Source organism: Musca autumnalis, unplaced genomic scaffold (assembly GCF_047663935.1).
Source record: "Musca autumnalis isolate F117 unplaced genomic scaffold, ASM4766393v1 scaffold_1, whole genome shotgun sequence".
In the NCBI taxonomy this organism is placed as follows: domain Eukaryota; kingdom Metazoa; phylum Arthropoda; class Insecta; order Diptera; family Muscidae; genus Musca; species Musca autumnalis.
Window position 1 is genome coordinate 271,957,345 of NW_027411644.1, and position 22,786 is coordinate 271,980,130.

The 22,786-nt window shown below is 39.1% G+C and overlaps 1 protein-coding gene across 2 annotated transcripts in view; it reads right to left on the reverse strand.

The window, feature by feature from the left end:
* Nucleotides 1–587: 587 nt before the first annotated feature.
* Nucleotides 588–22,786, reverse strand: part of TkR99D (Tachykinin-like receptor at 99D) — a 183,571-nt gene continuing 161,372 nt past the window's right edge. Inside the window, exons 7-9 of one of the 2 annotated variants that reach the window (XM_073961186.1) lie at nucleotides 8,042–8,175; nucleotides 7,619–7,684; nucleotides 588–1,801 (exon numbers count right to left, since the gene is read on the reverse strand). In XM_073961186.1, the coding sequence (XP_073817287.1) occupies nucleotides 1,320–1,801; nucleotides 7,619–7,684; nucleotides 8,042–8,175 (682 nt within the window). In that variant the 3' untranslated portion in view covers nucleotides 588–1,319. Of the gene's footprint in view, nucleotides 1,802–7,618; nucleotides 7,685–8,035; nucleotides 8,176–22,786 lie in introns of both variants that reach the window. The other variant, XM_073961185.1, reaches the window with a different exon arrangement.

Genomic DNA, 22,786 nt, shown 5'->3' on the forward strand with positions numbered 1-22,786 from the left:
GTTCATATTCTGCCCATTATTACACATAGACACAAGCTGAGTTTGTGCAAGATTTCAGAAACATGTCTCAATTCGTTTGCAGGTTATTAATTTCGCGCCGATATATCAGTGATTTCGACCACTTTGCGTCGATTGGATTGTGTTTACGTTAAATGAGAATATTCACACTTTTGGCGAATTGGCTGAAATGTTGTAACATACTTTCAGGCGTTTGTGAATTTTTGGATTGTGTCAACGCTACGCTGCACGCCACAGTTTAGGAATATTGGCAGCACTGACAGTTGCTTTGATTCTCATTACCTATCCATTAATGGCTTAGTCAAACATCCCATCAATTTCGTCGGTAAGGTATTATTTTAAGAATGGATTACGAGTAAGGTACTCTAGCCAAGAAGTTAACAGTTCACGGCGAAGACGGACGGCCAAAACTCAAATTAAATCACACTTATTCACTTTTTAATTTTTATCTGCCGTTACATAGTAAAGGCCTACTCTGAGCAACCCTGGATAAAAGGCTCAATTGGAGATTTTCACTCTATAGATATAATTTTCGTTAAAGAAACAATAGTAAAATGAAAAAAATTCAATTTTTCTTGAAATTTTTCAATCACTAACCTTCCTCTATTTCCTTTTAGAATCACTTACAAAACACACACTTCTTTACTGTGCCTCTGGAACAGTCCTTAAACAAATCTTATACAAAATAAAAACAAAACTTTTCTAAACATTCTTACAAACTAAGGAATATCAGAATTTGTATATTTTAAAACTAACTACAAACTAGCGAGTAGTAGTACTTCGGTACAAAGAAATTGCAAATGACGTTCCATTGCAGCGAGAGACCAATGTATAGACACGTGCCTTTTCTTTTTCTTTCCATCGTTTAATAGCACCACTTGTATGGGAATGGCTTAAAGCCATGTTTTGTCCTGATTATGTATTGTATTAGTTTTTGTAGTAGTTGCTGCTGCCGTTGCAGTAGTGGAATAAAGCATTTTAATACCACCAACAGCGATACGAGCAGCAGCACTTCTATCTTCCAAGTTTATGGCTTCATCATTCGTTGATTTGAATTTGTTGTTGTTCTTGTTAGATTTGCTAACTTCCAAGGTTAGTTCATTGAAAGTTGTGTGCCTGTCATAATCACTGGAATTATTAAACAACAGTAATGAATTGCTGCTACCACTGTTGTTGGTGTTGTTGGTGGCAGTACAGCCATTTGTCAATGTTGTTGTGGTGTAGAACAAACTTCCGTTTCCGTTTGTGGAATTATAAAGATCTTTTGCTGCTTTGTCGTTAACTTCATGTTCTTCATTTTGTCAAGACATTAAAGCTGTTCGATTGGCCAAATAATTTGTATCGCTGACACCATTAAATGCTGTCGGACATGGCCCGACCACATTTTCATTTGTTGTTGGCGTTGTCCCCGTATTGCCAGCTATTGTTGTTGTTGCCATTGTCCATTTACCATTTGGCCTTAGATTTGATTTTAGCAGCATTTCTTTGGAATTTGCCGTATACAAGTGTAAGGGTCCATTGCCGCCGGTCAGGGCAGCCAATTCATGTGAACTGTTGACATTGTTGGTCAGCTTCACGCTGTTCCGCTGATGATATGAATTGTGTGGATGGTGCGGATGATGATGTAGATGGTGTTGGTGATGATGATGGTGCAGCTGCTGTGAATAATTGCCACCACTTATATTACAAGTGCTGGGCACCATTGTTGTTGTAGTTGTTATGGGTGCTGAGTTACGACTGCTATCACGATGAGTTGTCAGAATTGTTGAACTGCGAAGGATGCCTAAAAGATGTGGCAAAAAAGGAAACAAAAGAAAAGAAAGAATAGAGAAATTCAAATTAGTAGGGGTCAGTTTGGGTAGTAAAGGGTGTTTCAAAAAGTGTGAAAAAATTGGAAAGTCAACTTTAGTGTTAAAGGTATAAATCGAAATGTTAAATTTTGTCCTGATTACGTATCCCTAGCTTCTGCTAATCACAACAAATTTTGATATGTTTTTGTTACTCTAGCTTTCGCTTTTCGGGGGAGCATAAACAAGTGCTAACGGGAGCGCCTCCAGGTGGCGGATAGTTGAATTCCCAAAATATGTATTTGGTGGCTGAGAATTAAATAAACAACCACGGACAGCGGATATGGTGGTGAGTCTTTATGTTAATATCCGAGTGTCTTGATCTCTGGATGGATGAGCGTGTCTTTGGCGCCTCTAAATCATGTGTCGACAAAAACTTTCCCAGCGACCGATAAACTGAACTCGGCTCCAGCATAAGACTAAACTTATGAAGCCGGATCCTTTGCGAATCTGGGAGACTTTTTGAAGGCCGAACCTTTAATGATTAAATGGCAGTGTTCCCACCGCCACAACGTAGTTCAATTCTCTTCTTCAGGAAGTCCGTCGCCAGGAAACCCTCGTCCATCCCCTTCGGAGAGTGTAAGTCAATAAGGATACTACTCAAAGAAGTCAATAAGGATACTACTCGAAAGAAGGCCCTCTCTCATCCCGATGTCCACAAATGGCAAATTTAGTTAAATATCAACACCAACCCCAATCCACACCATCTAGGGATGGTAACATGATTCAACCTCCCATTGGCGATTCATCCATGGCGACTTCAGAACCCCTCTCGAAGTTGAAGGATGATATATCAAAAGGTACTATTCAGCTTCCTTAGTCCCTCCATTGGTCCTGTTCCATTGGGCGGGACGTTTTAGAGTCGGACAATTCCGACAAACCATTGCTTCTTGTGGTAGTGGTAAGGGAGAATCACTCAACAATAAGACGGATGATTCTCTGATACCGTAGACTTCCAAAAATGCCAAAGCCAAAGAAGCAATGGAAAAGAAAGAGTACTAAAGGGTGGTTACATCCCGGGACTTAAAACCCTCTACATCCTCTGTTTGTTGTCAAAAGACAGAGATCTGGAAAGATCACAGCCTCACAAGCTAACCAAAGCCGCAAAGAGTCCCTGAGTATCTTAAGGCTAGTTCTTAGCCTTTGGTATGTCATTCTTTAACTTCGACAGGGGTTCTGAAGTCATCAAGAATGAATCACCCATGAAAGGTTTTCTTTAGGGGTTATTGGGGTTGGTGTTGATATCAGGATGAGGGAGACTTTATTGATATTTTTGAGGGCTACAAAAAGTTCAGTAGTCGTCGCTTTGCAGTGGTGCGGATTGATCTGCTAGACCCGAAGTGGTTGCTGCGTAAGTTCTTCTACTGTCTCGGTGCGACATTATTGTCCTTGAGTTACTAAAAGCCCCAAAGAACCCGAAAATAAATCTGTACCCTTAGGACCGAGGGAACCTCTTGTTCAGATAAGGGTAAACCTCCGACCAAGGTGGCTATATCACGGCCTTCAAAGAAGACTGAGAAGAAGTCAAAAAAGGCGTGGCTCATCATCTGTCTCAAAGCCAAAATCTCGCATAATGGTCATCAGATTAACAGACTTAGTTGCAAACGCGAGCAGACGGAGCAATGATGAGTCTGTGACAGCGTCAACTACTTCAAAGGTCGCTAGTGATCAGTCGAGCAATCCAAAAACCCATCCAGTGGTTGTGAAGAGGATGAGCACTGCACTGAAGTTGACAATTTCTCAGAAGAAGATTAGCGAGAAGTTCACTACTTGAGAGTCCGAAATTTCTTCAGTCAGTGCATCGTTTCGGAAACCTGCGAAGACAAGCAAGCATAGCGCAATGTACACCTCTTCGCAGAAGCCATGCTCGTCAAACCCGAAACATGGTGACGATGTTGTGCAACGAATTTTCTGAAATGATTCCAGGCTAGCTATCATCGATAAGACATGTCATCACAGGGCCGTTCTCATCTCAGACGTTCCGGATCAGAGCAACATAGGCTCGGGCAGTCAGTTGTCCTAAAACTCGACATTTCCACTTTTTCATAACCGCAGAAAATCGATTATAATCGACTATTCGTCGATTTTCGAGTTTTCTCTTGAAACTATAAAACCGCCTAGTCAACAATCTATGGGCAAACTCGAAAATCGATCACAAGATAATCGATTATGCGATTTTCCCTCCAGACAAAAGTCGACTACGATTTTTAGACTTTTGAGTGCAAAAAGTAGATTAATCGAAAGTCGCCTTACCTATCCCTAGTACAAGATCATTAGCTGTGAGAAAAAGCGTTTATTCTTATTCAGGGATTTAATGGAATTGACTCACTTTGGAAACCACAGTAATGGGCGTTACTGAAATTCGGAGTGGGATGATAACTTCAGTATTGGTACGTACCTTCAATCGAGCTGGACAGTATACTGAAGTTAGCCGAGAAGCAGAACGTCGGTCTTCAAATGCATTGTAAGAAGTTGAGGGGATGCTAAACTTCGCATTAGGTAGATTATGCTTCCGGATCCCTCTTAGCAACAGTAGGACGGAAGCAGCAAGAATTTAGTTTTGTGCAGATAAACCTGTTTCATTGCTACTGAACTCCTGCAAACTCCCTCGACCTCAGATATCTAGTCCAGGAACTTTATTGGTATAAAAATATGGTGAGCGGAATAAGTGGCAAGACCTTTAAACTGTGTTCTTCGCCTCGAATAGTCACAAGTAGTGCATCGTGGGTGTTGTTCTGGACTCGTCAATCTGAAGGACTACGACAGAACTATGTTGCTGTATGCTGCGTGAACACAGTCCCCACTAAGTTGTCTCAATACAGACCTATCTCGCTTGAGCCTGGCTCTAATGACCCCTACATTGAATGTATGGGGGTAGCAGTCTGGAACTGCCGAGGTAGAGTTTCTTAACATATACATTCCGACGATTAATAGCTGTACTTCACGTTTTGCACGGTCAATGAGGACGCCTCTACCAGAATTAGCGGAGAGTGTCATAGTTGGCCAGATGTAACCATCGTGTCATCTGGTCCGACAAATGACGTCACGTGACAATCTGTTGTTTCTCTTGGGTTAGGCCATCTCCCCTTAATTGTCTCCATTAGCAAACCGCTCGATTTCATCACCTAAGAACGTCACATTTTTATCAAACATGGGAAAGTTAATTGGCCTAGTTTCAGAGATTTCACTAATCACCGCTTCTGATGTTCGGGTAGCAGAAAGGACATTTCAAGACATCATTACTTCTAAAGCCGCTCGCCATATACCTACTGGTCGAATACCTGAAGTGAGACCAAACTTCCCATCAGAACAGACACAACATGAAAGTTAGACATCGGTAAGCTGCATTCGCAACATATAGCCACAGCATATTCCACTCAACTAGCCCAATTGTTTAATGAAATCACTCCTCGCCCCGATAACATATCATCATAATGGTAAAGCATTGCCCACTCCATACGCAAAATCCATACTTGGATACCAGAGACCTCCACCAAGGAATCCATGGTATGACCAACAGTGTCGTGCTGCTACCGAGGCAGAATGAATTCCGAAAGTTGTACCAAAGAGTGAAACATCAAACTGATGACCTTGCTACAGGTACATACTCCTGTAGAGACCAGCAAGGTAATTTAGTAACTGATACATATATTGTGCTTAGCATATGGAAACAGCATTTTTTCAAACACTTGGTATCCAATAGTAGCGAAGACGACGAAGATATCACAGATCCAATCCCAGAAGATGGTATTGAATGTATACCGCCCAGCCAATATGACGTAAAGACAACAATAAACAAAGACAAACAATAAAAATCAACTGTATTTTTTATACCCTCCACCCTCATTCCGTTTCTAACACATCGAAATATTCATCGGAGACCCTATAAAGTATATATAGAGGGGAATGGAAATCTTTTCTTATTTCGGCTTATAGGGTAAATGTTTTGTAGAGGGCCAACTATGTATGTATGTAAGTATGTATGTATTAGTTTACTCTAACACTGCCGTGTCCTGGACAATAATTTGTACCTATCATCTCCTACATCACTGACATTTCTCCGAATATGTTGTCAATTATTATAGGTTACGTTGTTAATTGACAAGTTTGTGCATGGTTTTGTCTATGGCCATTAATAAAAATAAACCTTTTTAAAACTGTCAATAGAAAGAAAATATGTGTTCGATTTTTCCACCCAAATGATTTTGTCCAATTAGATGTGTGTTATTTTTATGTCACTATCCTATTACCATGGAAACATTGACCAACGTGTGATATGAAAACAAGTAAAAAAGCGCTGAGTTCGGCCGGGCCGAACTTTATATACCCTCCACCATAATATATTCTGAACTAAAATGGAATCTTTTTTCTTTACTGTAGCAAAATTTGGGTGGAGATATTTTGTGACCACTCATACCTAAATAAAATAAAAATGCATATAAAAATGTCTTCAATCAGTGGGGCGTTATCAAAGTGTGGACCTTTGATAAACATTTTTGGTGAAGAAGTTTTGTGACCACTGGGAACGTCAAATGTGGAATTACAGATAGTTCCGTCAAAGATTGGAGCTAAAAGTCTCTAAATACCGAAAATCGGGAGGTACCGTTATATGGGGGCTATACCAAAACATGGACCTATGTTGACGGTTTTTGGAGGAGATGTTTCGTGACCGCTGAGAACCTCAAATGTGCAATTACAGATAGTTCGGTTAAAAATTGCAGCTAAAATCATCCAAATACCGAAAATCAGTAGGTAACGTTATATGGGGGCTATTCCAAATCATGGACCTATGTTCACAATTTTCGGTAGAGTAGTTTTGCGACCACTGGGAACCATTAACGTCAAACTACAGGTAGTTCGGTCAAAAAATGTAGCTAAAATCCTCAAAATGCCGAAAATCGGGGCTACCAAAACATGGGCCTATGTTGACAGTTTTTGGTCGAGATGTTTCGTGACCGCCGGAAACCTCAAATGTCAAACTACGGATAGTTCGGCAACAAATGTAGCTAAAATCCTCAAAATGCCGAAAATCGGGAGTTACCGTTATATGGGGGCTATACCAGAATTTATGTGACCGTTGGGAACCTCAAATGTTGAATTACAGGTAGTTCGGTAAAATTTTTTAGCTTAAATCCTCCAAATATCGAACATTGGGAGGTACCGTTATATAGGGGCTATACCAAAACATTGACCTATGTTGACGGTTTTTGGTGGAGATGTGTTGTGACCACTAGGAACCTCAAATGTTAAAGTGCAGGTACTTTGGTCGAAAAATGTAGTTAAATCCTCAAAATACCGAAAATCGGAAGGTACCGTTAATGGGGGCGCTATACTAAAACCTGGGCCTATGTTAAAAAATTTTGGTAGAGTAATTTTGCGACTACTGGAACCCTAAATGTCAAATTACAGGTAGTTCGGTCAAAAATTTAGCTAAAATCCCCAAAATACCTAAAATCGGGAGGTACCGTCATATGGGGGCTATACCAAAACATTGACCTATGTTGACGGTTTTTGGTGGAGATGTGTTGGGACCACTAGGATCCTCAACTTTTAAATTGCAGTTACTTTGGTCGAAAAATGTAGTTAAAATCATCAAAATACCGAAAATCGGGAGGTACCGTTTATTGGGGGCTATATCAAAACGTGGGCAGATATAGTCCATCTTCAAACTTGACCTGCCTGTGGAAAAAAGACAATCGGGTGTATGGCCCCACCTTGCGTACGTCCCTTGTGCAGGATATAATAGAACTTACCACAGTGCGATATGCGTCGACTTTTCGGTGAGCCAGGACATGTGTAGAGAAATGAACGTTGAGTATCTAAAAATAAATTAAAGATAATCTTTATGTTATTGGAAACATTTGTAAGTGCTTGTTCAATATTAAAACCATATTTTTCGAGCCACTGTGCAACAACATGTTCATTGAATTTACACATGTGTCACAGAAAGGCGTCAATTAAGCCATAGTCATTATTTTTAATATTTCACAAAAAAACGACCAATATGTGACATTAGAATGGGTCGAATAAAGCATCAAAATATAATTATTTTATTATTTTTCGAATAAATTTTTATTTAAATTGCAACATCCGACCCACCCCAATATCTGTTTTTTTGGCAAACCATGCATGCATGTGCTGGTTGCAAATACCAAATTTGGAACATTTACCATTACGTTTGATGCGATTGTGATCAGGTGAACCGGAGCATGAATAACGAGATGTTAGATTATCACGACGATTCAAACTTTCAGCGCCAACGTGGACAAATGGACACCAGCGGAAAAACATTTTAAAGCCAAAACGAAATCTGTAATGAAAAGAGAAAGAGAAGAAGAAAAGTAGAATAAAAAACAACCATAAAATAAAACAAGATACTGACAATAATAAATCAACATCAGAGGTATGCAATGTCGTTGTCGTCTTCGATGATAATGATGACACGCTGCTAAAGCACATTGCAGCTGGGACAGCAGCAGCAGCGAAGGATATAAATTAAGTCATTGGAATAAAAACGGATTAAACGAAATAGTAATGAAAAAACATATTCCTCCCTCTCTACATGTTATTCTTGCTACATGCGTACCACAATCCCCTTTTTGCTCCACAACTATTCCATGGATAAACTGTTGTTTAATGCCGGAAATGCAACTGTGGCGGATGTTCAAGAATGTTGTGCAACATAAAAACCATAACAACCAGCGGTGAGGTGTTTGGAGGGCCAACAGTAAGTGTATTTGACGTAGACAGCCAAGATATTTACAACAATAACTAAACGAATCGAATCAAAACGAAAGGAAGTCGAACAGACCGGAATACAAGACAACCATGCTACGTGCAATTGCAAACAATAATAACAACAAAATGACTGGTAAAGGATGATGAGTGCAAAAAAGAAAACAATAGCAGAAAAAACTAAAGAAAAGAGAAAGTAAAGTGCGTAGGATGCCAAACAATGAATTGTTGAAATTAATTTCTCTTTGGCATTTCATTTTATTTGTAACAATAAAATAGTCCTTAGATATGATATTGATGGCTTGTGGCGGTGAAAGGAGGAGTTGCAATGGAGGAAAACAATTAAACAAATACCTACATACATAAATACACCATTCAACGTGTGGAATTCAAAGGATTTAGTTTTGTGTGAAATCGATTTTGTTATAATTATTTTTATGATGGGTAAACGAGTGAGAGAGAGGGAGAGACGGAGAGGGAGGGAGATTGAAAGTATGCGTGTGGAGAAATAATCTCTTGTATTGCAAAATGTTTAAGCTGTCTAAAGAGTTCTTAGTTGAAATTTGTTTTAGCAAAACTGCATTTGAACTTTTATGAAATAAAACCCTCAGATCTATCAGACATGTTCATCCAGCATTAAATTGAAAAAGTAAATGAGTAATAAATCTGATTTCGTACAAATTCAAACATGCACACAAGAAGATTCGTTTTTACAGTGTTTTATTTAACTTGCTTTGGTGTCCGTTTAGTTCAAATCTAGTAACTCATTTTCCACATAGTTGCAGTTGACCAATCGAACTTAAATTTTGCACACTTTTCAGATTTAGATAATACATAATACATGAATATGAAACCAAAACCAATATAGGTCCATTTTTTCTTATAGCCCCCATATAGCGGTACTACCCGATTTTGGTTCAAACCTAGTAACTCATTTTCCCGACAGTTGCAGTTGACCAATCGAACTGAAACTTTGCACATATTTCAGATTTGGATGGCAATACATGTATATGAAACCAAAATCAATATGGGTCCATTTTTTCCTATAGCCCCATATAGCGGTACCACCCGATTTAAAGGATTCTATCTTCATTTTTAAGCCGAATTGGCTGTAATTTGGCATTTGGGGTTCCCAATGGCACAGATACTCACTCACCAAAAATGTTGGGCATAGGTCAAGGTTTTGGTATAGCCTCTATATAGCGGTACCACTCGATTTCAAATATTTTAAGGATTTTATCTACATGTTCGACTTAAATTGGCAATAATTTTGTTATGAGGCTCTCCGTGGTAAATTTTTTTTACTGAATAGTTAAAAAAAAAAATAATTGAAACAATTAAGTTACAATGTTTTATTTATAAATGTACTTAAAACTAGAAAATAATTTTTCATTATGGAAACTCTCAAGTAAAACGCTTGCATTTACATTAAAAATTGTGACAATATTAAACGACAAGCGTTTTATTTGAGGGATTCCATCATGAACAGTTATTTTCTAATTTTAAGTACATTTATAAATAAAACACTGTAACTAATTTTTTTTAATTATTTTTTATTAAAAAAAAAAAATATTTCTCAGAACTTTTCCAAAGAAACAAGGGCAGACTGCTTGCGTATCAAAGTGTGCAGTCCTATTCTAATTTAATGCTCAATAATGTGTCGAAAATTGTACGAGGGGCACTAAAAACCTTCTGGCCTAGGCAACACTCAGTGTCGCCAGGCGTCATGTGACATTTTTATACCCTCAGCATTTATGCTAACGAGGGTATACATACTTTCATTATACCCTCAGCATTTATGCTAACGAGGGTATATACACTTTCATACGGGCAAAATGTCCTTCATCGAAATAATGGTTTTAGACCCCAAGTATGTTTGGACGAAATGTGTTTTGAGACAATTTGGAGTCGGTTTAGCAATGTCCGTCCGTCTGTCTGTCTGTCCGTCTGTCTGGCTGGTGCGCACGATAACTCTCGAACAGAGCAACAGATTCGCTTCAAAATATAGCTTTCGTAATATTTTGTCCAAACTTAGTTTAAGTTCGAAGATGGGTTATATCGGTCCACTCTTTCCGGTACCTCCCCCACAAAAGTTCGAAAATGTTCGGAAAATTTGTGCGCACGATAACTCTTGAAGAGAGTAACCGATTTGGCCCACACTTTGTATATCGTGAAAGTTCTACCAGACTTAGGTGAAGTTTAAATATGGACTCAATCGGTCCACTCCTTCGGGTACCTCCCACACAAAATTTCAGAAAAGTTCAGTTTATGACCTGCTCTCGAATCGCTTTGATTTTTGTTGTAGCAACTTGTATTCGCTGTCCCCCATACGACGGTACATGTTTCATAAGGGGTAAGGCCATACTTCCTGAGAAAATAGCCTGAAAGGTGAAAAAAACCCTATGACACCGTGTGTAGTGGTTGGAGCGCGAGATAAATCTCGAACGGATCTACCAATTCGGTCCAAAATTTGGCCTTCGTAATATTTTGTCCAAACATAGTTTAAGTTTGAAGATAAACCATGTCGGTTCAGGTACCTCCCTCACAAAAATTCAAAAATCTTCGGAAAAAAATATGCGCTCCATACTTTGCACATCCTAATATATCTACCAGATATATATCAGGTTCGAATATGGACTATATTTGTGCACTCCTTTGGGTACCTCAAACACAAAATTTCGGATATGTTCACTTTAAGACCTGCTCTCGAATCACTTTGATTTTTGTTGAAGCGATTTGCATTACGACGGTAAAACTTTTTTCAGGAGCATGTCCATATTTCTTGGGAAAACATTCCGAAAGGTGTAAAAAGCCTAAAATGTTAGGACGATATCACTTGAATGGTGCAACCAATTTGGTCCAAACTTTGGATCTCCTAATATTTTGCCAAAATTTAGTTTAACTTCTAAAGTGGCCCATATCGTTCCTCCCTAAGGGTACCTCCCCTACAAAAGTTCAACATTTGTGTTAATTCCTAATCCACATTTTTGTCGGCAAGTTAAAATGTTGAAAAAGGGCCACAAAATTCTGAAGAGACGCTAAATACATTCTATCTGTCCGTAGATGAAAGTTTCAATTCACATTGGTTGAGGGTATACCTCAGTCGGCAAAGCCGACTGACACTTTTTTACTTGTTTTTGGAAAGTTTGGCACTTTTTAGCCTAAGTGTGCTCAGCACAGTTTGCCATACGACCTTGTGTTATTTACAGTGACTTGAAAAAAAAAACTGTGAGTGAGGGTCGCCCAACATCGGCTGTTGTGCCAGAAATAAATTAAGCCGTGCGAGAACGGATAATGCAACCTATATCAGCCTATACGAATTGAAACTGTCATCTACGGATAGATCGAATGTATTTAGTATTTTTTCAGAATATTGTTACCCTTTTTGGACATTTGAATTTGCCGAAAAAATTTGGATTAGGATTGAAGTTCAAAAGTGTTGCGGAGGAGGTACTTGAAGGAACGGATCAGCATAGTCCATTATGGAAGTGGGTCTTATTTTAAGGGCCATATCTTTTCGATAGATATCGCACCCACTAGTCATTTCAGTGGGTCATCGTATAACATTTGAACTAGTATGCCAGGAAGCATGAACCTGTCCACGGAAAAACATAATATCCCTGTAAACAGGACCACAACGAACAGCAGACCCCAAACTGCACCTAAACAGAAATGTTGAACTTTTGAACTTTTGCAGGGGCGGTACCTTAAGGAGAGAACCACTATGATCCAGTTCGAGTGCTATAGTGCGGTCCACCATCGTAAAGACGGTCAGTGAATGATAGTTGCTTCAACAAAAAATCAGAGTATGGCCAAATCGTTCAAGAGTTATCGTGCTCATAATTTTTCCGAACATTTTTGAACTTTTGTGGGGGAGGTACCTGAAGGAGTGGACCGATGTGGCATATCTTCGAACTTAAGCTAAGTTTGGACAAAATATGTAATATGTAAGGCCAAATGTTGGACCGAATCGGCAGATCCGTTCGAGAGTTATCTTGAAAAATGAGTTTGCCTCTGATGAAACTTGTATCGTCGTATGTGGGGCAGTGAATATAAGTTGGTACAACAAAAATCAAAGCGATTCGAGAGCTGGTCCTAAACTGTGGGAGGTACACGAAGGAGTGGACCGACTGAGTCCATATTGAAACCACATCTAAGTCTGGTACAAATTTAAGGATGTGCAAAGTATGGATTAAATCGGTTACTCCCTGCAAGAGTTATCTTGTGCGCAAAATTTCCGAAGGAGTGGACCGATATAGCCCATCTTCGAACTTAAAGTAAGTTTAGGCAAAATATTACGATACCCAAATTTTGGTTGAGAATTATCGTGCGCACCAGCCAGACAGACGGACATTGCTAAACCGACTCCAAATTGTCTGAAATAGATTTCGTCCAAACATACTTGGAGTCTAAAACCATTATTTCGATGAAACACATTTTGTCCGTATGAAAGTGTATATATCCTCGTTAGCATAAATGCTGAGGGTATAAACAATCGCGGTGCTTCAAAGGACATTTATAAGATCGTCACAGACGACGAATATTGGATCTATGCTTAGGAGTCCGAAACAAAACAGGAATCGATCGTTTGGGTCTTCGAAAGCCAGCCAAATCCAACGAAAGTTGTTCATGGAAGAAGACCTTCGAAGCAAATGGTCGCCCGTTTTTTTTCGGCAAAACTGACCGTGTGGCGATTATACGGCTTGAGGTAAATATGTAGGACGGTTAATTCTGAGTGTTACACTACAATTTGTTTGCCTGAAGTCTTCTGAGAAATTCGAAAAACGAACAAGAGAAATCGAATCGTTCTGCATCATGACAATGCGAGCTCTCACACATCGATTCAAACCAGCGCCTGTTTGACCGGACAAAACGTGGAATTGATAGGTCATGCGTCGTACAGCCCTGACTGGGGATCCAGTGACTTCATCTGATTCCAGCACATCGAGAAAAAAAAGCGTGGTCAACGATTTTCGTCGCCAGTCGGCAGCGTTTTGGAGGTGTCTCGTATGTCAAACTGTCCTGAGTACACAGGTTTTTTAGTGCCCCTCGTACCACACAACTTACGGAAAATCTGTACACTAAAACTTGGTCCCATATCCTTGAGCTAATTTAAATAGGTTTGCATTCATTAATATGAGAGAAGTCTCCCTTGTCTCTTCTGGGATTGTTGTGAGAAGATGTACTAAGCAAATTGGGTAATCATTGTGCATAGATATTTTTTACATGGCTAAAAAATCGATGTTGTATTGAAGGAGGGTGACATTAGGGGTAGAAGATACCCAACAACTGTCTCGACCGGCTTCAACATGACAAAGCCCAGGCCCTTATCTTGGTCCCTCTTTCAACTCAAGTGGACACTGACGTCGTGGCAACTGGGGAACCTATTTATTACGTCCACCAGTAATAATAGTTGGTCACCGGACAGTGGTTCCGGAATCGATTTTTTGTCGTCACCGATTGTTAATTTCTGTATGGGAAACCAAACAAGTAAGAACGGCGTTAAGTTCGGCCAGGCCGAACTTGTTATACACTCCACCACGAGTTGTATTGGGTAAAAATGGAAGAATTAGTTTCCTCTCGTTTGTGAAGAAGACCAAATACCAAATTTCAGAAAGTTCGGTAAAACAATGTGGCTTACGTTCAAAATACCGAAATTCGGGAGGTACCGTTCTATGAGGGCTATATCAAAACTTCGTTATGTACCTACAAATTTCTGGCGAAAAGTTTTTAGACTTAAAGAAAACTAAATAACAAATTTCCGATATTTCGGTAAAACCTTCAAAATACCGAAAATCAAGAATCTATGGGGGATATAGGAATCCGCTGATCTACATACATACATATGATCCCACAACATCCCCGAAGGGACAAGGGAGACTTCCCTCATATAAATGAGTGCACGCCGATTCATATTGGCTCAATGATATGGGACCTGCTTTTTATTGCCGAATCCGAACGGCGTGTCTTACGACATCACTTGTAGATAAGTTTTTCATGGCTTAATACTCAGGAAATGTCTCCAGCATTACTGAGGGCGAATTTTGCCACCGTTGAAAATTTTAAGTTGCTTGGCCTGGGATTCGAACCGCAGACCTTCTGAGTGCAAGGCGGACGTGCTAACCATTGCACCACTGTGGCCCTCCGCGGATCTATTCTGATAATTCTCTCCTTGAATATTTCATAACCCCATGGAAGTCCAAATAACAGATTTCAGTCTTTCGGTGGGCATTAAAGTCACAACCTTCAGAATTACGAAAATCGGGAGGTACCATTCTATGGGGCCTATATCGAAACGTTGACCTATACCGACGAATTTCAGTCAGAAAGGCTTTTACCTCCAACAAAGTCTAAACACCAAATTTCAGCCATTTCGGTGGGTTGCTGTGGCCACAACCTTAAAAAACCGAAAATCGGGAGGTACCGTTCTATGGGGGTTATATGAAGCGGAAAATACCTGAGAGAAAATGTTATGCCCCAACGAAGACTAAGTATCAAATTTCAACCATTTCGGTTTGATAATGAGGCTAAACCTTCAATATACCGAAAATCGGGTGGTACACTTCTATGAGGGCTATAGGAAGGCGTGGACCTATACCGACAGATTTTATATGGAACTTTTAATACCCCAAATGAAGACCAAGTTGAATATTGAGGCCACAACCTTCAAAATATCGGAAATTGGGAGATACCGTTTTATGGGGGCTATACTAACGCATGGATCTATACCGACAAATTTCATATGAAACGTTTAATACCCAAAATGAAGACCGTGTACCAAATTCCAGCCATTTCGGTGGAATATTGAGGCCACAACCTTCAAAATACAGGAAATAGGGAGTTACCGTTCTATGGGGGCTATATAAAGGCGTTAATCTGTACCGACAAGTTTCTGCGGAAATGAAGTCTAAATACCAAATTTCAGCCATTTCTGAGGAATATTGAGACCACAACCTTCAAAGCACCGAAAATCGGGAGGTACAGTTCTATGGGGGCTTTATGAAGGCGTGGATCTATATCGACAAATTTCAGCCTTTTCGGTGTGTTAATGAGGCTAAAACTTTCAAAATACCGAAATTCGTTTGGTGCCGTTCTATGGGGGCTATATCAAAACGTGGACCGATATAGCCCATTTGCAACACCAAACATCCTAGGAGTAATAGAAACTTCTATACCAAATTACAAAGCTCTGCCTTAAAAATTGCGAGCTGTATCTTGATTTCAACAGATGGACGGACAGATGGACATGGTTAGAATTTTACCCTGATCAAGAATATATATACTTTATAGGGTCTCCGATGAATATTTCGATGTGTTATAAACGAAATGAGGTGAGGGTATACAAATTAGGTCAAAATATTGGAAAGTGTGGACGTGGCGTGTGGGTAATTTTTTCGCAATTTTGGAAAATACGTTATTTATTTATTATAATAAAAAATTACAATAAAATTATGTAAAAACAAGTGAGCAAAGGCTATAGTCGGGACGGGGCCGACCATGTGATACCCTACACCACTACCCCTGTGCATAATCTGTTCACTGGTAAACATTTCTTTTAGGGAATATAATCCGACTACCACCAAACATAATATGCCTCTTTCTCTCTGGGACCTCCATAAACAACCAAAATTTCGTGACCATCCGATCAAAATTGCGACCTGTAGCGTGATTGCAAAAAATGGAAGAATTGGATGCATTAAGGGCTGTTTACACCATCTATCAATGTCATATGAGCTGTCATTTCTTTCACCCATTCGACATTCTCTATGTTTGTCAAAATTGACGTCATCCATACAACTTTCAATTTGTGCGTTCATACCTACAAGTGTTATTTTCGTATGACATAACCTATAAATATAAAAACAGCTGTTTTTGTCATTGTTTACATTGATTGTTGAGTTGCAAATTTGCGCAAATTTTAATTTTGGTTGAAGGAAAATGAATATCTAGCATGTTTGTTGTGGTAGAATAGGTTTTTGGGGTTATAGAGGCATTTATGTTTTTGCCACAAAGCAATTATTTCCAAGACTGCTTCTTTCGACCAATCGATTTGAAAATTACATTATAAACACCCTTTCTTTACTTTTCTAAATATTTAAATATACATAACTTTCCATTTTCTTTTTTAAAAAATTTTGTTTTTAATTTTTTTTTTTTGAGAATGCCAGAAAACAGCTGATAAATTTATGTTTACATACAAGAATGCCGTATCAAATAGAGCGCTCCCTAAATGAAAAATTTACATATGAGTTGCCAAATCATTTTGATAGATGAAAATTTTCATAGTGGTCACACTATGTGTACAACATTTACAGGTAGAAAATTTGACATCTCATACGACATTGATAGATGGTGTAAACAACCCTTTACCAACTATTGTGGTATCTCCCTTGTTTGACCACCTTCGCCAACCTACTTTACACCAAGGTACAGGTAATATTTTCTTCTTCCATTGACAGGCTTTTCCGTTGAAATACCCCTACTAGAAACCGATATATTCACAAAGAATAAAACTTTGAATTTCTCTCCACATGAGTTTTTTCCCTTTCCGACCCCTACATATTATCCGACTATCACCAAAATCAATAGGCTTCTTTCTCTGTAAGCCCCCATCAACCCCCAAAATTTCGTGACTATCCAATCAAAATTCCAGCCTGTAGCGTGATTACAAACAACGGAAAAATTGGATATATTACTGACTTTTGCGATATCTAGGTTGTTTTCCCACTTACACCAACATATTTTGCATCAATATAAAGGAGCCAGAATGAAGTCCGAAAATTCTACCAAAGAGTGAAGCATCAAACAGATGGCTTTGGTACAGGCACATCCTCCTGTAGAGACCAGCAAGGTAATCTGGTAACAGATACATATAGCGTGCTCAGGATATGGAAGGAACATTTCTCCAATCTGCTGGTATCCAATAGTAGCGAAGACGATGATACCACAGATCCACTCCCAGAAGATGGTATACAATGTATACCGCCCGGCCAAGATGAGGTAAAAACAGCAATCAACCGGCTGAAGAATAATAAAGCAGCAGGAGCCGATGGCTTACCAGCCGAGCTGTTTAAAACCGGAGGCGACGCGCTGATAAAGTGTATGCATCAGCTAGTTAGCACCATCTGGCAGGAAGAACGCGTACCCGACGATTGGAACCTGAGCATCCTATGGCCCGTCCACAAGAAAGGAGATAAGACTGTATGCTCAAACTATAGGGGCATAAGTCTTCTCCCTATTGCCTATAAGATAGTGTCAGGGATATTGTGCGAACGACTAAAGCCAATGGTCAACGAGATAATTGGACCATACCAATGCGGCTTTAGACCTGGCAAGTCCACCATTGACCAGATATTTACCCTGCGGCAAATCCTGGAGAAGACCCAAGAGATACAGATCGACACCTACTACCTTTTTGTCGATTATAAAGCAGCCTTCGACAGCCCGCTGCGTTCAAAGGTATTCCAAGCCATGTCTGAATTTGGTATTCCCGCAAAGCTCATCCGGCTTTGTAAAATGACTTTAACTGACACGAGGTCCTCAGTTAAAATAGGAAAGAACCTCTCCGAAGAGTTTGGTACCAAAAGAGGTTTCAGACAAGGAGACAGCCTTTCGTGTGACCTCTTCAACATCCTGCTAGAAAAGGTTATACGAGAGGCAAACGTCAAAAGAAGTGGCACAATCTACACCAATAGTCACATGTTACTTGCTTATGCTGATGATATAGACATCATGGGTCGATCAGTAAAAGAAGTAACTGATACCTTTATAAAGGTCGAAGGAGAATCTGCTAAAGTGGGTCTGGCGGTAAACGGTGAGAAGACCAAGTTGATGGTGTCGACGCGCAATGCGTTCATTGAGCTCGGACCGACTGTGGAAGTTGGTTCCTATAATATTGAGGTAGTAAAAGACTTCGTCTACCTCGGCACCTCCGTCAACACAACAAACGACATCAGTTGTGAAATAAAAAGAAGAATTGTATTGGCCAACAGATGCTACTTTGGATTAAGTAAGCAGTTTAAAAACAAAGCCACATCTCGTCAAACAAAAATAACGCTCTTCAAAACACTGATACTACCCGTGCTGATGTATGGCTCCGAAGCCTGGGTACTTGCGCAAGCAGACATGGCAGTGCTTGGTGTGTTTGAGAGAAAAATTCTTTGAAAGATCTACGGACCAATCTGCGTTGACGGTGAATATCGACGTCGCATGAACCACGAGCTGTATCTGCTATACAACGACATCAATATTGTTAAACGTATCGAGATGCAGCGATTGCGTTGGCTAGGCCATATCATAAGAATGAGCGATGATGAACCCGCTAAAAAGGCGTATGAATACATGCCACATGGCGGTGCACGCAGAATTGGCAGGCCAAGGAATAGATGGCGCAAACAAGTGCATGAAGATATGACAAGGAGCGGTATTCCAGAAAGCGAAGCGAAAAACAGAGAGAATTGGAGATCTTTTCTTAGTTCGGCCTATAGAACAAATGTTCTGTAATGGGCCAGCTAAGTAAGTAAGTATATGAGTATTATGAAAACCCATGCAGTAGTTTTTTAATTTTGGAAAAAGAATAAATTTAAAAAAAAAATTGAAAAAAATTAAAAAAAACATTTCCAATTTGTTTAATTGTTTCCAATTTTTTTAATTGTTTCCAATTTTTTTAATTGTTTCCAATTTTTTGTATGTTTATGTTTTGTTTGTTGGTGTTTGAATTTTTTTTAAGTTTAGAACATATAAAAAACTCGAAAACACTAATATTTTGATGCAAAATATGAAAAAAACTGAAATTTTTAACCTTTCCAACAAAAATTTTCAAATCAGGCCCATATTTTGGTATAGCTCCATATAACTTATTTTGATAATTTTTGCTACATTTTTGGACCGAACTATCTGTAAATTGACATTTGAGTTTCCCTGAGGTCAAAAAATGTCTCTACTAGTGGTTAACGTTTTGGTATGGCCCCATAAAACGGTAGCACCGATTTTAAGTTATTTAGATTCTATCTACATTTCCGAGCAAGATTGGAAGTCTCTTTGTATTTATGATTCCCAGTGGTTAAAAACTTCTCTATCAACAATTGTGTAGTTCCCATATAACTGTACTGGCTGTTTTCAGCTGACTGAATCAGCTGACCGAAAGCTAAAATTTGGTATTTCAAGTTCACAGTGCTCACAAACAAAAAAAATCTCCACATAAATTGATAAGATTAATTATTCCATATAAGGCCAGACTATTTCATGGTGGAGGTATAAAAAGTTCGGCCCGGCCGAACTTAACTCTCCTTACTTGTTTATATTAAATTAGAAAAATTAGGCATTTGGGGTAACCGTGGTCGAAAAGTTTTTGCATCTAAACTTATGTACAGGAAAGAAAATAATTATTTCATTTTAGATTGGATTTTTTGAAATTTTTTTGGTATAAAAAGTTCGTTGGGTAATTATCCCGAAGCCAACCTAGTTGTGATTTTTTAGGCGTGACCTGAACCACTTTTTTTATTACATAATAATGCGAATTATGTGAAAGTGGACTATTGCATGAGTAGTTATGACTACAATAATGTACACCATAACCCCATTATTTTTTATCACCTCTTTCATAATTTTTGGTTTTCTTTGTTATTATTTTTTGTGCTCGCTCCATAGTGTCCTTACCGTTTACTAAACTTAATCTCTTGAAAACTACATTGTTTTCATTTACTATCCACTGGTAATAAATTCATTCATTGTTATATAATTGAATGGAGAATCCATAATTCATCCTATTTGGCGGCAAAAAAAAGTTTCCTAGAAGTTTACATAGTCGATGTCTATCGTTACTGTTACTGGCAGATATCCTTTATGAAACTGTCGTTGTTATTTGTCGATGTCGTTTCGTTCGCTGTTCATTTTTTTTCTTCCTCTTTCCAATGCACCATCATCCATTGATTCATTCATCCATCCACTTATCTATGAAGGACCATGTTTAAAAGCTTGCAAGGACTCTTAGCCATGTACTTTCTTTTTTCTGTTAGAAAAAATGAAGGTATCAGTTTTTTCCTTGAATGAAGAGTCGTTTTTTAATGCATTCAACGGATGTTTTCATATTTTCCTTTCAAAAGGAAACTCATTCAAATGTCAAGTGCAAAAGGTAAATGGAAAATGTTGCTGGAACTATTAAAGTGTGCGATTATGGAAGTGAAAGCAAGCGGCGAGTAAAGTTCAATATTTGATATTTTTATTGGGAAAAACATTGTATTGGAGGCAGGATTCAGTTTGTTAAATTTTAAAATAAATATTTCATTTTAATGCGCAAATATAACGAAGATGGGAATTATGTATATATGAATCATTTTAATTTTAAATGATATGTATGTAGTTTGTCTCGCTGTCTGCACAGCCAGTTTCTAAAGTGTATTCAAATCAAAAGTTTCAATTTATAAATATTCTTATTTTATGATTATACCACAACATTTTCAAAGAAGACCATCCCTTCCCCACTCAATTTAAATATCTTCGTTTTAATATTTAGTAAATATTTTTTGTTTGTTTCCAGTTTATTGCACAACATCAAATATTTTGTTATCTTCTTTTCCATCAGGTTACTGTTTCAGATGTGACCTTTGGCATATATTAACTTATAAATGCTGTTAAAATCAGACCCACATCAAACAGAAAATGCCATAACTGTCTAACAGGCTAACTATATTGGGAATAGTGTTAATAAATATGGGGTGACGTAGGGGATGGAAGATACCAAGGAACGGTCCTGACCGGTTTTAACATGGCAAAGCCCAGGATTTATCTTGGTCCCTCTTTCATCTCAAGTGGACACTGACCTCCCCGTGGTGTCACCTGGGGAACTGCCTTTAACACCCGTTAAAGGTAGTGAGCTAACATGTGCCGCGCGTTCACCCATAAGAACGTTAAAAACTTGGGTTTGGGCGTCGGGTTAGTAACCCTCCCCTAGAAAAAACAGCCTACTATGAAAAAACGAAAGAAAAGAAAAACAAACCCCTCTAAAGTTGACGAACCCCGCAAACGTTTTAAGGACCATGATCTGCGAATCTGCACCTGGAATGTTCGCACTCTTTATAGAGAAGGTGCAGTCTTCGCATTGGCAGACGTACTTGAAAAGTACAAGGCCGATATTACTGCCATACAGGAAATACGATGGATTGGGAAAGGCGTCAGAACAACACCTAAAGGTGACGCACTGTATTATAGCTGCCATGACGTAAAGCATGAGTTTGGTTGCGGATTCGTAGTTAGTCGGAGACTAAAACATCTGGTATCCAGCTTCACCCCAGTGAATGAAAGACTTGCTGCAATTCAAATAAAGGCTAAATTCTTCAACATCAGCTTTATTTGCGCTCATGCTCCCACTGAAGAAAAGGACGAACAGACCAAAGATATATTTTACGAGCGCTTAGAAGAAACATATGACCGTTGCCCTGCCCATGACATTAAAATCATTCTAGGCGATTTTAATGCCAAAATTGGAAAGGAGAATATCTTTGGCCCAACAGTCGGGAAATTCAGTCTCCACAGTGAAACATCTGACAATGGTATGAGGCTGATAGACTTAGCAGCTGCAAAAAACATGGTAGTTAGCAGTACCAGATTTAATCATCTCGATATTCATAAGGGCACCTGGCTGTCTCCAGATCAAAGAACAAGTAATCAAATTGATCATGTTCTAATAGATGGAAGACATTCATCCAGCGTGTTGGATGTACGATCGTTCCGAGGCGCAAACATTGATTCGGACCACTACCTTGTTGCAGCAAAGGTACGTACCCGTCTAAACGTTGCAAATAAAGCACGAACAGACACAACGCGGAAGTTGGACATCGATAGGCTGCAAACACAACAGATAGCCACAGCATATTCCACTCAACTAGCCCAATTGCTTAACGCGAGCACTCCTTGTCCCGATAACATAACAACACAATGGCAACATATTGCCCACTCCATGCAAACAGCCGCAAAATCTATACTTGGATACCAGAGACCTCCACAAAGGAATTCATGGTATGACCAGGAGTGTCGTGCTGCTACCGAAGAGAAAAATGCGGCATATAGAGCTACTTTACAATCAGTAGCAACGCGTAGCGCACGAGAGAGATATCGGGAGAAAAGGAGAGAAGAGAAACGTCTTTTCCGCACATCCTCCTGTAGAGACCAGCAAGGTAATCTGGTAA